Below are 16,017 nucleotides of genomic sequence, written 5' to 3'. Positions count from 1 at the left end.
GAGTTTCATTATTTTTAATAATGAAACTATATTTGCTAACCACTCAACATATTTGACTCGACATATTTGACGGTACGTATGAACTTATTTTTTTAGAAGTTTTTCAATGAACATTATTTTTGGTGGAAATCTCCTTAGCCTATGATATTTTATCAAATCTAAATGTACCTTTGGAAACAACCAAAATGTTAAACCTTATTTGGTTGAGCATTGAAACACATGGGCAATGCATTTAGTGGTTAATTTAACATGAAAATAGAAACTTAAAATTGTAGCTTTGGAAAAACACACATGAATGGACGGTTTGAAGTAGAAACATACATTCACCGAATATTTTCATTTGTTAATTACATGTTAATCCTTTTAAAAATGTATGACATTGGTTAAAGAATTATTTAATTCATATCAATTAAACTCTAATCAATTCATATTAATTAAGCTCTACCTACGAATTATAGAGTGAAATCAACTATTCATTATTGTATTGTTATAACAAATGTCAAATACTGTTTTTTTTTTTGGCAATATCAAATAAATATTGCCCGTTTTGCAAAAAAAAAAAAAAACTATTAAAGTATGACATTTGTTTTAGCATACACACTAATGAATAGTTATTGATATGAATTGATAGTTTTTAGGTAGAGCTTAATTGATATGAATTGACTAAATTTTAATTGATAAAAATTAAAAAAATAATTTTATACAATCATCCAATTTGAATCTATCCATCTATTATGTAATATCATTAACTTAAAATTGTGACAAGAAATTAGAGTTTAATATGACAGAATATAGTTATTGATTGATATTATAGTGTAAAAATCATTGTTGTCGTCCTAAGATACGGGTTTGGTTTTTTCAAGCGGAAAAGGTTTGTAGGGTTTAAGAGTAGAACAGTGACAAGAATGCACAACTCCATTGGAATGGGATTCGGAAAATTCTCAATCTCAAAGACAACCACGCTCTTTCGCTCTTTACTTTCCACACCCACTCTGCATCATCTCCACCACCACATTCCACTTCGCTTCTGCACCACCACCAACTCCCTCTTCGATTCCGACGATGCCGACTCAGCCACTCCTTCTCCCTCACCCGAACACACCGAAAAAACCTTCTACGATCGACCCCTTGAAAATGGCCTCGATCCCGGCATTTACAGAGTAATCCAATTTCTCCACCGATTAATTAACTAATTATTCATGATTTCATTTTGATTTATCTGAATTTCTCTGTTATGTGAAGTGTAGGCGATATTGGTAGGCAAAGCAGGGCAAAAACCCTTGCAGAAGAAACTCAAGAGCGGTACTGTGGTTACTCTGCTGTCAATCGGAACCGGTGGTATTCGCAACAATCGAAGACCACTGGATCATGAAAACCCTAGGGAGTATGCTAATCGTTGCGCGGTTCAGTGGCATAGGGTTACAGTTTATCCTGAGAGATTGGGGAATCTTCTCATGAAAAACGTTCTTCCTGGTTCAACTTTGTATATTGAGGGAAACCTTGAGACTAAGGTTTTCTCTGATCCCATTACCGGACTTGTTCGCCGAATTAGAGAAGTTGCTGTTCGTCGACATGGTAAATTAACTAACTTTTCAATTCCTGATGATATTATCAAAAGATGTTTTCAACTGCTTCTTAGGGTTTCTTAGTGCTGTTCATTACAATTTCATTTATAATCTGTTACGGTAGTGTTATTTCTTACACAGCCCAATTGTGTGTTATTACATAATTAAGTCACATTGTTTTCCTATGTGTTATGCTGTTCTCACAAGTTATCCCAAAAAGTTTATGTATATGAGTTGAAAATAGTTTATGAACATGTCATATAAGTTGTTTCTTTAAGCTCTCACTACTAACTGGTAATCAAACAAGCACTTGTGCTTTTATATAAACTCAAATAAGCTAATTCAAACAGACTCTTAGTGACGGAGAATGATAAAGGATGATAGAGAATATTGTAGAACTTTAAAGATATAAGAATTAGAAGACTTTAAGATTTCTATACATTTCTAGCCATATGAACTAGAGTGTTCTTATTTACTAGATTTTTCTTTTGCATTTAATGTCTTTACTCTAGAACTTTATCTTTTTGTAAGCCGTACAAAAATAATATAAATAGGGCTCGTCGCCAAGCATTTTGGCAATCAAGCAATAATAATAAGTTGTTTGAGTAATTTGAGATTTCTCTTTTTCATTACCTTTCCTTCTGTCCTTGGGCCAATTAGTCTTTGCTTACCTTAAGACCCACAGGCTTCAAAAAGTTTTCAGGTTTATAATAAGATAAGTTTTGTTCTTTTCATGTATTTAGTTGCAAATTAAAGGTTGAGTCAATGAAGATAAGCTATTGAAGAGTGTGTATGTCCGTTTGGTTCACATGCCATTGAGAAAGCTCAAACTTGGCTCATTTAGTGAATGGAGTTAAAATTTGTAGCCATTCTCTATTTTTGCTCTCTTTTTTTCCCAGTTGAAACATGGATTTCTTTTGGAAGTTGCATTTGAAATTCAACAGACAATGTCGGCATAAGAAGATAGAAGTGCTAGAGATAGTCACTCTAACACACTCTCTTTGATTGAGTAAAATTCATGTAGTCCTCACCACACTGAAAACGAGTGCTAGTTAAAATGGTAGGATTGACATGAATTCTACTTAAAAGAGTTGGGGAAAAGTGATACTAGCACTTTTCCTTTGCATAATATATGCAGTACTTTCATGTATGGATTATTTAAGGTTGAAGATTTTTTGTAGCTTATGTTTAAAATAGTATTTGACATATGATAAAAGATTGTTGAGAATAAGAAGTCTTTAACTTAATGAGATACAACTTCTTGTCTTCCCCAGGTCGTGTTGTGTTTTTAAGTCCGGGTGATGATTCCGAGCAACAAGCACAACAAAATGACCTGAGAGCTGTTGGCTATTATTAAAGTGTATGCTTCAACTGGGAACGGGAACGGGAACGTGGGATTCAGTTGGCAGGGGAGAATTTTTTATTTTGTAACTATATTCTGTATTTTTAATCTCAAATTTGGAACTGTTAGTGACATTTGCCATATTGCAAACTCTTGATCTGAGTGATCTTGCTCTTGCTCTGTGCAATACAAGGAATATACAGCTCAACCTTCTTGCTTTTGTATGGTGGCAAACTTGTGACAGGGCAAGTATTTCAGTTTAACAAAAGGACTTCTGCTAGGGGACCAACCTTTCATTCTTCTCCAAAGTCTTAGAAGCTACTCTTAAAAGTTATTGCTATATGAATACGTAATGCTTCTTTGCCCCAATAGTTTGCTACTTTGCTAAACGTTTTTATGAACAAATGGTATCTTATTTATTTCAATGTAATTGAACTGAATAGGATTGTAGCAATTCTTTCATATGCTGCTATGCATATTAGTCTAGCTTTTATGCTCTTAAAATGCATGTACATTTGAAATTTGAAGTCCAAGTCTCACATCACACCCATGTTTTTGAGATAGTGAAGTTACCTTGGTGTAAGTTGGTCTGGAATCAATTTATGCAAGATGATCCTTTCAGTAAAACTAACCACTAACACATCTCTATAAAAAAAAGTCATGTGTTGTGTGTCAGTGTCTCTCCAAAGAGATTAGAGCAAGTCAGACTACTAGTTTTTTAAATCTGTGAAATGACAAGTTATTTCCTTTAACTAAATGATATAAGCTGGTTTAATTTTCCAACCAAATCATATTTTAAAAATTGTATTTTAAAAAACCAATAAATTTTTTACTATGTAGTAAGACACAAGTTATAGATATTTAATTATTTGATTCATGCTTCGATACATGGCCAGTAGATAAATAGTAGTGAAGTTTTTTTACAAGAATACTAGTGAAGTTGAGAGAAAATAAACGGGTGTGATAATCAAGAAATGGGGTGTGATAATCAAGTAAAGTACAGTACAAGTTCGGTCCCAGTTTAAAAAAAAGAAAAGAAAACTAAAGCCGACTAAGTAAAACAACATTGGGCTTAGTGAAAAGCTGGCTGAAAGGAAGGCTCAACTCCTTTATGTCGACTTCGACTCACTCACTAACACACAATTCTTGTGTTTCTCTCTCTTCTCTTTCTAATTCTTAAAAAAAAAAAACAATCGTTTGAGCGAAGCCGTGGTAGGAAAAAAAAGAAAAAACTAGATCTGCAGCGACGCGGCTCAAAACAACTCAACCCTCTCTCTCGGCTCAGATCCACTACACGCCGATCTCCCTCCTCAGCTCAATTTCATCTCCCTCCATTTTCCCTCCCTCTGATCACAAACCAAATCACAGTTACAATTCTCCGCTAAAACTGAATTTCTGAGTATTTCTTTCCCATCAACTCTCCATTTTCCCTTTCTGGTATTCCCAATTTCCTTTCTTGATTCCACTTTTTTTTTCTTTTCTTGTTTCAATTGCAAAGCACACTGCAAAAACACTAATAATGTTGATTGTTTTTCTCTTATTTAATTCCAGATAATAATAATAATATTAATAGGTGATGATTACATGGACTGGGGTGTTAATAATAATAATAATCACTTTAGAAATTACAAAGGTGAGTACAGCTTAATTTAGCTGGTTAATTTTCATCTTAGTTTGTGTGAAGCATTCATTTTCATGACTCATGTATTTTTCTTTGATTAGAAGACAATAATAACTCCATGATGAATTTGGTACTCGTTTCAAATATGGATCCTGTAAATATTGGCCTTGCTTCTTCAGAAAAGCCAATTCCTGTTACTCCACTCAAGCCAAGAAAGAAAACAATGACTTCTGTTTATTTAAAGTTCTTCGAAACTGCTGCTGATGGAAAAACTAGAAAATGCAAGTTTTGCGGACAGACCTATTCCATCGCAACCGCCACAGGTGCACTATTTTTCTTAGCGCGCACCGTAGCGATTTGTTCTTACACTATAGCTGCTATTTAAATTGTGCTCGCTTGTTATGTAGGCAATTTGGGTAGGCATCTTGCTAATCGCCACCCAGGCTATGATAAGACTGGGGAAACTGTCAGCAATTCAGCGAGTCGGCTCGCTGTCGTGGTCAAAAAGTCCCAGCCTCAAGGAAAAGCGAACCAGATTGAGTATGATCATCTAAATTGGTTACTCGTTAGGTGGCTTGTTTTGGCTTCTCTGCCTCCTTCAACTCTAGAAGAGAAGTGGCTTGTGAATTCGTACAAGTTTTTAAATCCGTCTATACAAATTTGGCCTAGTGATAAGTACGGATCTGTACTTGATGAGGTTTTCAGAAGTATGAGGGAAGATGTAAGAGCGTTGTTAGAACAGGTTTCGTGTAAATTCTCCGTCACACTTGATTTCTGGACTTCCTTTGAACAGATTTTCTTTATGAGTGTAACATGTCAGTGGATTGACGAAAACTGGTGTTTCCAGAAGTTGCTTCTTGACATCTGTCGCATACCCTATCCATGTGGTGGTGCAGAAATCTATCACTGCGTTGTGAAGGTTCTTAAATTTTATAATATTGAAAGCAGAGTCCTTTCGTGTACTCACGATAATAGCTCAAGTGCCATGCATGCCTGCCATACTTTGAAAGAGGACTTGGATGGTCAGAAAATTGGACCGTTCTGTTACATTCCCTGCGCTGCTCGAACTTTGAACTTGATAATAGATGATGGATTGAGATCTGGAAAACAAGTAATTTCGAAGATCAGAGAATTTGTAATAGAGTTAAATGCCTCACCTGTAATCTCTGAGGATTTTATTCAAATATCTACTGCTTATCAAGAAGGTACATGGAAATTTCCTCTTGATGTTTCAGCAAGGTGGAGTGGAAACTACCAAATGCTTGATCTTGTTCACAAGGTATCATTACACATGTACTCAAATTCAAAATTAGAAGCAATGGATAGTGTAAAATAATGTATTTTTTTATGATGCAGGCTGGTAAATCCGTGGATGTGATTATTCGTAAACATGAAGATACACTAGGCAGTAGGATACTCCTGAGCTCTTCTGACAAAAGCGTCGTTAACATCATGCATCAATATCTCGAGCCATTCTACAAAACCACAAACGACATCTGCACGAGCAAGGTGCTAACGGTTGGGCTTGTCCTTTTCTTCATGGATCACATCTCAGAAACAATTGCTACCTGCAGAGAATCACGCCCGAGCCCAGAATGGCTAAAAAGTGCAGAAGAAATGGCTAAAAAGGCTAGAAGTTATATTAGTCAAGTTTCCAACATATTTACATATATGACAGCTATTCTAGATCCTCGAATAAAGGGAGAGTTGATCCCTGATAGTTTAAACTCGCAAAGTTTTCTGGACGAAGCCAGAACGCATTTTATCAGGAATTATTCTGTTAACCATTTCTCCTCCATGAGTTCTGGTTACAATGCTCAAGAAATTGAAGATGGAGGAATTGTTTCCTTTGCCGAGGAAATAGCTCGCAAAAAACGTAGGACAAACCTGAGTTCTGCAACTGATGAGCTTACGCAGTACTTATCAGAAGCTCCAGCTCCTATAGTAACAGATGTTCTAGAGTGGTGGAAGATAAACAGTACACGCTACCCTCGACTTTCTCTGATGGCTAGAGATTTTTTGGCAGTGCAGGCAACGTCAATAGTGCCTGAAGAACTTTTCTGTGGCAAGGGTGATGAAATTGACAAGCAGCGACTCTGTATGCAGCATGATAGCACACAAGCTATTCTTTGTATCAAGTCATGGATTCAGGTTGGTGTCAAGTTTAAGTTTAATTCGACTGAGATAGATTATGAGAGGTTGATGGAACTAGCAGCTGCTTCTGCAACAGATAATAGCCCTTCAAGCTCTGAGAAGAAGCCAAAATAGTGATAGAAGAGGGTGACAGTACTTAATTAACATGCAACGTTACTGTCACTTTTAGGTATATCTTGACTTTGGCTCATTTTCACTTCATTAACTTAGATAAGTTAAATGGTTTTATTTTTGTTGTTTAAAAACACATTAATGTATTACATTGATAGTTTAATGTAATGTATCATGCTGTACAGTTCTGAATTCTGGAAATTACTAACCCAGAGAAATATCAAATATGCACCTTGATGATGGAACTCTCCCTCTGTGTCTGCACAACAATACGAACATTTACTTACCGAGTTTAAAAAGATATACACTGTCATACAATCACATATGTTTGTTGAAATATTTCAACCACAAATTACTTAAACAAGCTTAGTTCGCTATTTTATCAATTATGAAAATAATGCGGTTTCCAAAATAAATCTAAAACAATAGAGAATTAAATGAAATATTGTGTAACAAATGCTGATTGATAGTTCAGTCCCAAATATCCACCATCTAAATGATATTTGAGAATATATTAATTCAAATATATAATCTAGTACATAAAAACTAATACATGAATGTCTAATACAACTAATAAGAAAAACACAACAGGAACAAAATCCATCAGACATCGAACTTCGATCTTCAACCTGCGCACCCAATCTTCAGCTCCTAAGGCTTATCTGAAAATATACAACAATATGGATAAGATTACTGCATCTCAGTGAGGCGCACATACAACACCATAAATCCCGAGACTTATATATAAAGATTTAATCGACAATTTAAGGTGTCACTACGACAACCATCAAAAACTCATCATTATATTTGACAATATGCAGCGGAAAATCATATCATAACAACTTCAAAATTAACTTCGCAAATAAAGTATTAGACTTCAAACCACATAATTCAGTATTGACTCAAAACATAGTAAAAATGCCTCGTTCCCGATGTTATAAGATCAGAGCACTAAAACCACTATTTTGCGATAAAACGATAAGTAAATGAAGAATAACTCCAACAAACCACCTTCCACACACAACAACAACTCTACTTCTGATTATATGCAAAATATCCATGGTGGACAGCATTATGCAAAATGGGTGAGAAATAAACTTCAATATAAAACAGTGTAAAGAATCCAAGGGTAGATAAACACACAACATATTATACATTCAATACCCAATTAACATCATCACAATCTCACACCGTTCCACAATAATACACACATATATGCAATGCAACTCACGACACAACGTGACACTATGCATATAGTACCAACTCAACATTTGATTCTCGTAGGAACCAGACCCCCCTTCTGAATCCATGAGCCCTCTTCTGAACTTGGAACAAGCCACTAGTCCCTCTTCTGAACTAGCGTACATGCCTCTTTCAACGACATAACACAAAGATGCATGCCAATACAAATCAATGCAACAACAATACAACAATGACTACAACCCCACATCTGATTGTAAACAATCATGCATTTAAACGCATCAACAATAGTTCTCACTCTGAACTACGCATCACCAAATAACACATACAATTACGTTAACAACACATAATTGTAATTTACCACTCATAATTATACAATTAATTATAACACTTCACATAATCCGAAACAGTACAGGGCAACATCCATTAATCGCCAAAACAACACATCGTCGCACAAATTAACTCAAAACGATTCAATTTTGCATTGTCAGCCTCACTAGGGGACCTATAGCTTGCTGGGCGAGCACTCGCTAGGCGAGCTCTTCCCTCGATGGACGCACACCACAAAACCCAGAACAATTTCAACTCAACTTATAAGAACACAAAATTTCAGAATTTAATCATATAGTTTCACAAGAAATTAACATGAAATCAATACATAAATTTCACACAACAACATCAATCATAATAGAATATACATGTCTTCATAATCAATAGTTCACACATAATCAACAATGACAAAATAAGAGAAAACCTAGAGGAGGAATAAGGAGTCTTCACTACCCTTCATCAATTACATCAATATATGAAGTAGTTTCCCCCTTACCTCAAATTCCTAGCTGTAAATTCTGAATTTGGTTAAGGCCGGTGGTTTGAGTTATTCCCTCTTCAAGCCCTAGCCTATTTTTCTTCAAAAACTCTAACTTTACGTACTCTCTCCTCAAAAGATCAACTAATCACTTTTTTTTATCTCTAAGAACCTAATTTAACCTTTTACTAATTATACTCCGATCCAACTCCTCTTACAACTATCACCACTTCCCTTATTTCTTATTAATTTCTATTTTCCACCAAAAACTTCTATTTTTATTTATTTTAATTAATTAAAAACAACTATTATTTTTAATTATTTTAATCATTCTATCAATCCACCAATATTCTTACTAAACTCCACCATATGCCCCACATACACATACAACTCATAATATATTTAATTAAAAGCACACCACATACTAAATAATTAAATAAAAACACGAATAATATGATTAAATAGATTAATCAAATTTTAGGGTGTTACAACTCTCCTCCACTTAGAGAATTTTGCCCTTGAAAGTTACCTGAAGGAAATAAAGTCGGATACGACTCTCTCATCTGACTCCACAGTTGCACCGTTGTAGTGTGGACAAAACCTCACAAGTTCCTCAAACTTGGCAGCATATTCAGCAACAATCATGTTTCCTTTCTTCAGTTCAAGGAATTCAATCTCTTTCTTGCTACACACATCTTCAAGTAAGTACCTCTCAAGGAATCACGCTCTAAACACATCCCAAGTGACCTCAGTACTAACAACCTCTAGTCTCTGACGCGCATTGTCCCACCAGTCTTCAGCTTCCTCAGACAACATGTGAGTTCCAAACAATACTTTCTGATCCTCAATACTGGCCACCACTATGAAAGTATTCTCGATTTCTCCGAGCCATACTTGAGCACCCTTCGGATCATACCTACTCTTGAACGTTGGCGGATTATTCCTCTGAAATTTCCCCAATCCACAGAACTCATCACTTGCCTGATTCTGCTGACCCTATAGTGCTTGAGCCAATAACTCCAAAGCTTCAGCAATAACACAATCGTTTCTTCCAGCCATTCTACACACCATCAAACAGACAATAGAAGAAACAATGCACCGATAATATACATACACATCTCGCATACTAGAGACAATTAACATGTGAAAAATCTGGATGGATGGACCAACCTGCTCTGAAACCACTATGTAACACCCTAAATCCTGAATCGCAAAATAATGCAAAAATAAAATAATTACACAACAAGAGTGTCACTCAAACACAACAAAAACCTGTTCTGTAACATGGGTTATCAGAAACATGCATCAATTTAAACACCCGTCATCACATGTTTGCCTTAACATAGACTCATCACAACGAAATCAATTAATAGAAACAATTCAACAAATAATAAGTCTCATAACATAAGACACGATCATGGCAAAATGCCTTCAACATCAACAATATCACAAATAGTAACGAAATCAAACAAATTGTTCACCCGCCCAATGTTGCAAATCATAGCAACGTGATACTAAAATAAACGCATAAAACAGGAAAAGGAAGAACAAGCTCTATGTCATCCTTTAGCCTATAAGCAGCTACTCAGTTACCTACTCGACTATACCCCAAGAAGGAACACATAACCATACAAACAACAAAGAGTGGGAATGCACTCATAATAATTAACGGTGCAAAAGTATGCAAGGTAGCCTACACATACAACAACAATTATCCGACACAAATCAATCACATACTTTATCATCATTCTCATTCATTGATAACAACATAATCATTCAAGACATATGCAAATAAATAATGCAAATGTACTCGATACCAAAACTCAACGATGCATGCGGTACCATTATGGATAACACAAGTCCATCTCGCTCCTGAATCCCCATCATAGGACCAGAGCACACCAGATCGCTAGCATCAACATAGGTAAAGCTTCACCGGTTCCCATATAGAACCAGCTACTCTCTCCTGAATCCCCATCATAGGACTAGAGCATACCAAAACTGGACCGGAGTTCGTACACCATGATACATGATTCACCATAACATGCAATATCACAAAAAATGTTCACCATGCAATCACCATAATAACCACAACATAATCGTCACACAAAAAAGATGGATTAAATCATAACAACATAATAACAACACCATTTATCTCCAAACAGTGGCCAAACAACAGTCTGAAACACAACACAACACCAAGAATCGAAACGACAAAACAATTTTGCGCAACTGAGAAAATAACGCTCATTCTGGCTACGTGACGGGTTACCCATCACCAAGGTGATGCCAGTCACCTTCCACATCGTATCACACATCACACATGAGACGACCGTCCTAACCAAACACACTTGGGGACCATGACGGTCTACCCATCAAGTAGATGACACCCGTCAGCGTCTCCAAATCGATGACGACCAAGGCGTCTTCAGGGTGACAACCGTCACCCTGAACCAAAACAGAAACTGCATTTTCTGTAATGGATTTCATAACATAACTCCGATTTCACAATCCCTCACCCCAAATTGAACAACAACATGAGGAATAACACCTAACATCCAAACATCAATTATTCATCAATTAACATGCAATTCCACTCATTTAATCATGGTTTTGAAATGGTTTATTCTTCAATTTTACAACAACATATGAACACACATTCATAGCAATTTCATCAATAAGAACATCTTACTTTTATGGTATAATAGTGCACGAATTTCACATATCACATCACATATACCACATAATTACAGAACTCAACACCAATTCATCCAACATTCATCCAAAGGAATAAAGTAAAGAAAATCTAATGGGATTAAGGGTGTCCCTCTACCCAAACATACAATATATACCCTATTAAGAGTAAATCCTCCCCCCCTCCCTTTACCTTGAATTTTTCCAGCAAAACTCATTAAAGCTCCTTCAATGGTTGTTCTCTCTTTGCCCCAACCCTTTCCTCTTCCTCTTTCACCAAAAACTGTTTTACTTAGAAATCAATCCAAAACCCTCTTACTAACCTTTTTATTAGTAACCTAATCTTCTTAATTAGAGACTTCCAACACTACCCTCACTTATCCTCTTATTTACCAACATGCCTTTCTCACCTCTAATTTTATTTTAATAAAAATTACTACTATTATTCTCCCTTATTTTTACTACTTTTATTTTCTTAATTTTTCATCCGAATCTCCTTCTCTATTTAATTTAATAAATTAAATAAAATGACTACTTCTAATTATTTTTTATTCAATCTATCAATCACCTATTTCTCAACAGACTCTACTAATATCATTACACCCTCATAACCACATAATTTTATTTTAATTAAAACATAAAATAATCAAATAAAATTCTAAATAATTCAATTCAATTAATTAATCAAATTTGGGGTGTTACAACATACATCACTATCATTTTGTGAATAACTTATGACACGTACATAATACACTATGTAGTATTCTCATGGTGGGCCACTCTAGTATAAATATTGCTTATAATATTTATACCTATGTGAAGACTTTATATCTCTTATTCATGATCGTGAGAAAGGGTCACCAGTCTACTCGCATAATAGTCTATATGCATCATTATTGTCTTATTTGACAATAAAGCTTAACTACATATACTTTAATAATAACATCCTTATGTTTAATGAGGTCTCACGATTAAGTAACACTTAATGTACCATTAGACAAACTTATTATTCTAAGGACTTTATCATGTCATGTAAAAATAACACAATAAATACGCTGCCTAGTAATTACATATTAACAAATAATATATATCATACAAAAGAAAATGTAGCCAATATTGATTAGCTATTAGGGCTCACTCCAACATTGATATCCCACCAAAATATTTGCATGCTAATGGCAATGAGGTCATCTTTTTGATGTAATATTCCCATCACATCTCACTGTGAAAAGGAAATCTCAGACCAAGATGCTACATTTAACTCTAAAAATGACTTGCCAATGTGCATGACTTGGGCATACCTCCTTCGAGAGGAGGATGACTTTTCCCATTGCAAAATCTCCAAAAATAGTATTAAGTATGTGACACACTTTCTAAGTATCTTTTGGGTCTCTATTTCTTCTTGCATAAGGGATTCTCAAATGAGTTCTTTTAAACTATGGTGGTTTCTCATCTATGTTTCGTGCAACTCCTTGCGCATATCTCCTTAGGCGATCTTCTTATATTAAAAGTTCAATCACTTTCTTCAATTGCTAATAAGCATTTATATGATGCTCATTCACCTTAAGATATTTACATCATCTATCTAGGTCACTCCCCATCACCTCTTTTCTTGGCATAGAAGGGGAGGAATGGATCTAGTATGATATACTTCTTGTAGTATTTAACCTCTCTGAGTGTTTAAAGGCATGAAGTTATCCACTGGCCTCTGTGGTAATTTGAATGCATTCGTATCTCGCTCGATCGGGATGAATGACTGAATTACTCTTAGAATAAGATGACTTGGGTTTCCCGATATTCTATTCTTTTGCATCTCTCACTCTTGTCTCACCATTACACTCATCTCCTTTCACATAACATTATGCCCTTGCCATTATCTCCTATATTGAGTCTGTCGGCTTCTATGTGAGTGACTCATTGAATTGTCCCATCTTAACACCATTTTGGAAAGATCCGACGAACATTTCTTGATTAGGGTGGATCACCTTAATAGTTTCTTTGTTAAGCTTGGACAAATATTCTCTCAGAGATTCAACATTTCCCTGATGAACATTAAATAAGCTAGTGGTCGAGACTCTTTTATGTCTGCTCAATGAAAAATTGATTAATCAACTTCCTGGTGAGATCCTAGTAAAAGGTTATATAGAATCTCATTAAGTTCATGTACCACCTCAGAGAGTCCTCTTTGAGTGTACACACAAATAATTTGCATTTTATTTAATATGCTACCCCAATAATGGCCATTTGGATATTGAGGGTTGTGACATGTTGTTAGGGATCTCTTTTTCCATCAAAAGAAGTCAGTGGATGTGGTTTGAACCCTTCAGGGATAGACATCTCTTAGATATTAACAGATAGCGGTTGAAGATCAAGAAGTTGTTCCTCTTCCTCCTCTAAATTGTGTTAGTGTTGCCTTTGCTGTAAATCTTGCACATCTCCCTACAAAGCTTCATTTTATCGTCGATCATCGTTGTTACTAGTGATGTTTCTCACCATTGGATTATAAAGCTCTTGTTATGTATTTTAGACAGTGTGATCAATGTCAGTTTTACTAGGGTGCCAAGTGTACTGATAAAAAATGCTCCTTTGTAACTTAGTTGAACGTATAAGCAATCAAGCCTTACTTTAAATCTTTGTGTCTAAAATCGTTCACCCTTTCATCCTTATCTCCTCCCCCCTCTTTTATAGCTCCCTAGCTAGCGATGGATACCATTTATTTCCTACAAGCCAATCAATACAATTGCTCTTTCATATGATGGTAACCTATATAACAACTATGTCGTCTATTCATTGCTCTCTCTTGCGCGCACTTCAACCAATGAAGTCTTTGTATACATATTGTAACTACTAATTGTGGCTATGGATAAGTCATTGAAGTCAGACTCGTACCCCGTCATGTCCTTGTACTAACCACGAGATCAACCAAATTTCTCCTTCATCAGTTTCTTGACAATTTTGTTCTTTCCTTTTCCAACCCTTTCCAACCTTTATGTATGTATCTTGAAGATCAACTATCACAGATGGAATAATAGAAGACAATATAATCATATTAGTACACAATCTCACAAATACAAGACTTATAAAACCGAACATATCAAAGGCAATATATACATATGAGTACAAATATGTTTGTGAACATTATCGGTAATAGTACCATTTTATCTTTCCTTTTAATTACACATTATAGTATGTTTGTGAACATTATCGGTAGTAGTAGTAGCATTTTATCTTTCCTTTTAATTACACATTATAGGTTTTTATTTATATGAATAAATAAAAAGAATGCATATTTTTCACTGTTCCATAATGAATTGCAAATGAAAGACAGAAAAAGTCAACAATCTCATGGCAGGATCCACCCGAAGTGATGGAACCCATCCAAAAGCAAAACCCCATTCCCCACCTCCATTCCATCCACGTATATCACCTGCATGTCACCAAAACAACCCCACACTTGTCCCTTCATTAATTTCACATACACTCTACCACCACACTCCCCCTTTATTTTCATTCCCCTCTCTCTCTCTCTCTCTCTAACAAATCACATTCTCAATGGCTGATCTCAACCAAACCCCACCCCAACCATACAGACCCACCACCACATCGTCATCAACACCAGCCGTGTTTCTAAGAAAGCTTCAAAACAACCTTCACGCACCAAACTCAACCCAACTCGTTGGCATCTTAACCCTTCTCGTTACCGGCTCCATTTTCCTCCTTCTCACCAGTTTAACCGTATCTGGTACCGTTCTTTCTCTCATCTTCTTCTCTCCCTTGATCATCGTTTCAAGCCCGATATGGGTCCCGGCCGGTACTCTTTTCTTCCTCCTCACCGCTGGATTCTTGTCGATGTGTGGATTTGCCGTCATCGCTGTCGTTGCTTCCTCTTGGTTGTACCGTTACTTTAGAGGTCTTCACCCGCCCGGTTCGGACCGGGTTGATTACGCTAGACACCGGATTTATGATACGGCTACACATGTTAAAGATTGTGCGAAAGAATACGGCGGGTATTTGCAGAGTAAGGTCAAGGATGCAGCGCCCGGCGCTTGAATCAACCGCCTCGGTTCGGTTATGTCATTGAACCGAGTTTTTTTTTTGTTGAATGTTATTATATGGCCCCAAACTATAAGTTAAAGTGTGTGTAAGCAATGGTAGTAGAATTAAGCTATTCTCATATTTATTCTATTTTGATATATGGGTATGAGAAGAATAATCACGAAAATCTTCCGCATTCTGTTGTTGTAAATGTGGAATAATGAATATGCAAATTGATTAAAAGAGTGCTCGTTTTTAAGTACCACTTTATTTGCAAGGAAAATAGAATCCAAAAGAAAATCTACTTTTAGTAAATAAACTACTAGTGCCGAAAGAATTGGATGTAATTTGATTTATTTGTGCCAGCTATATAACATGTTGTGCTTCAATAGGCGTTGGTAGCAGGAAAGTATTAACAAGATATGTGTTTTGTTCTGAATTTGGGGGTGTTTATTGTTTTGACAAATAATCTGAATATTGGGGTGTT

At 35.8% G+C, this 16,017-nt stretch overlaps 2 protein-coding genes across 2 annotated transcripts; both read left to right on the top strand.

Annotated features, from left to right (window-relative positions):
- The first annotated feature begins 805 nt into the window (after positions 1-805).
- On the top strand, positions 806-3,369 carry LOC127073657 (single-stranded DNA-binding protein, mitochondrial). The gene is made up of 3 exons (XM_051014829.1): positions 806-1,160; positions 1,248-1,575; positions 2,840-3,369. Exons 1-3 carry the CDS (start codon positions 906-908, stop codon positions 2,920-2,922), a joined length of 666 nt encoding a protein of 221 aa, XP_050870786.1. The 5' UTR covers positions 806-905; the 3' UTR covers positions 2,923-3,369.
- An 11,480-nt stretch (positions 3,370-14,849) lies between these two features.
- LOC127073656 (oleosin G) lies at positions 14,850-15,786 on the top strand. The gene has a single exon (XM_051014827.1). It carries the CDS (start codon positions 15,048-15,050, stop codon positions 15,543-15,545), a length of 498 nt encoding a protein of 165 aa, XP_050870784.1. The 5' UTR covers positions 14,850-15,047; the 3' UTR covers positions 15,546-15,786.
- The last annotated feature ends 231 nt before the right edge of the window (positions 15,787-16,017 follow it).

This window comes from Lathyrus oleraceus, chromosome 4 (genome assembly GCF_024323335.1).
Source record: "Lathyrus oleraceus cultivar Zhongwan6 chromosome 4, CAAS_Psat_ZW6_1.0, whole genome shotgun sequence".
Lineage (NCBI taxonomy): Eukaryota > Viridiplantae > Streptophyta > Magnoliopsida > Fabales > Fabaceae > Lathyrus > Lathyrus oleraceus.
The sequence above is the reverse complement of the archived record's forward strand: the minus strand, read 5'-3'. Positions and strand labels throughout refer to the sequence as shown.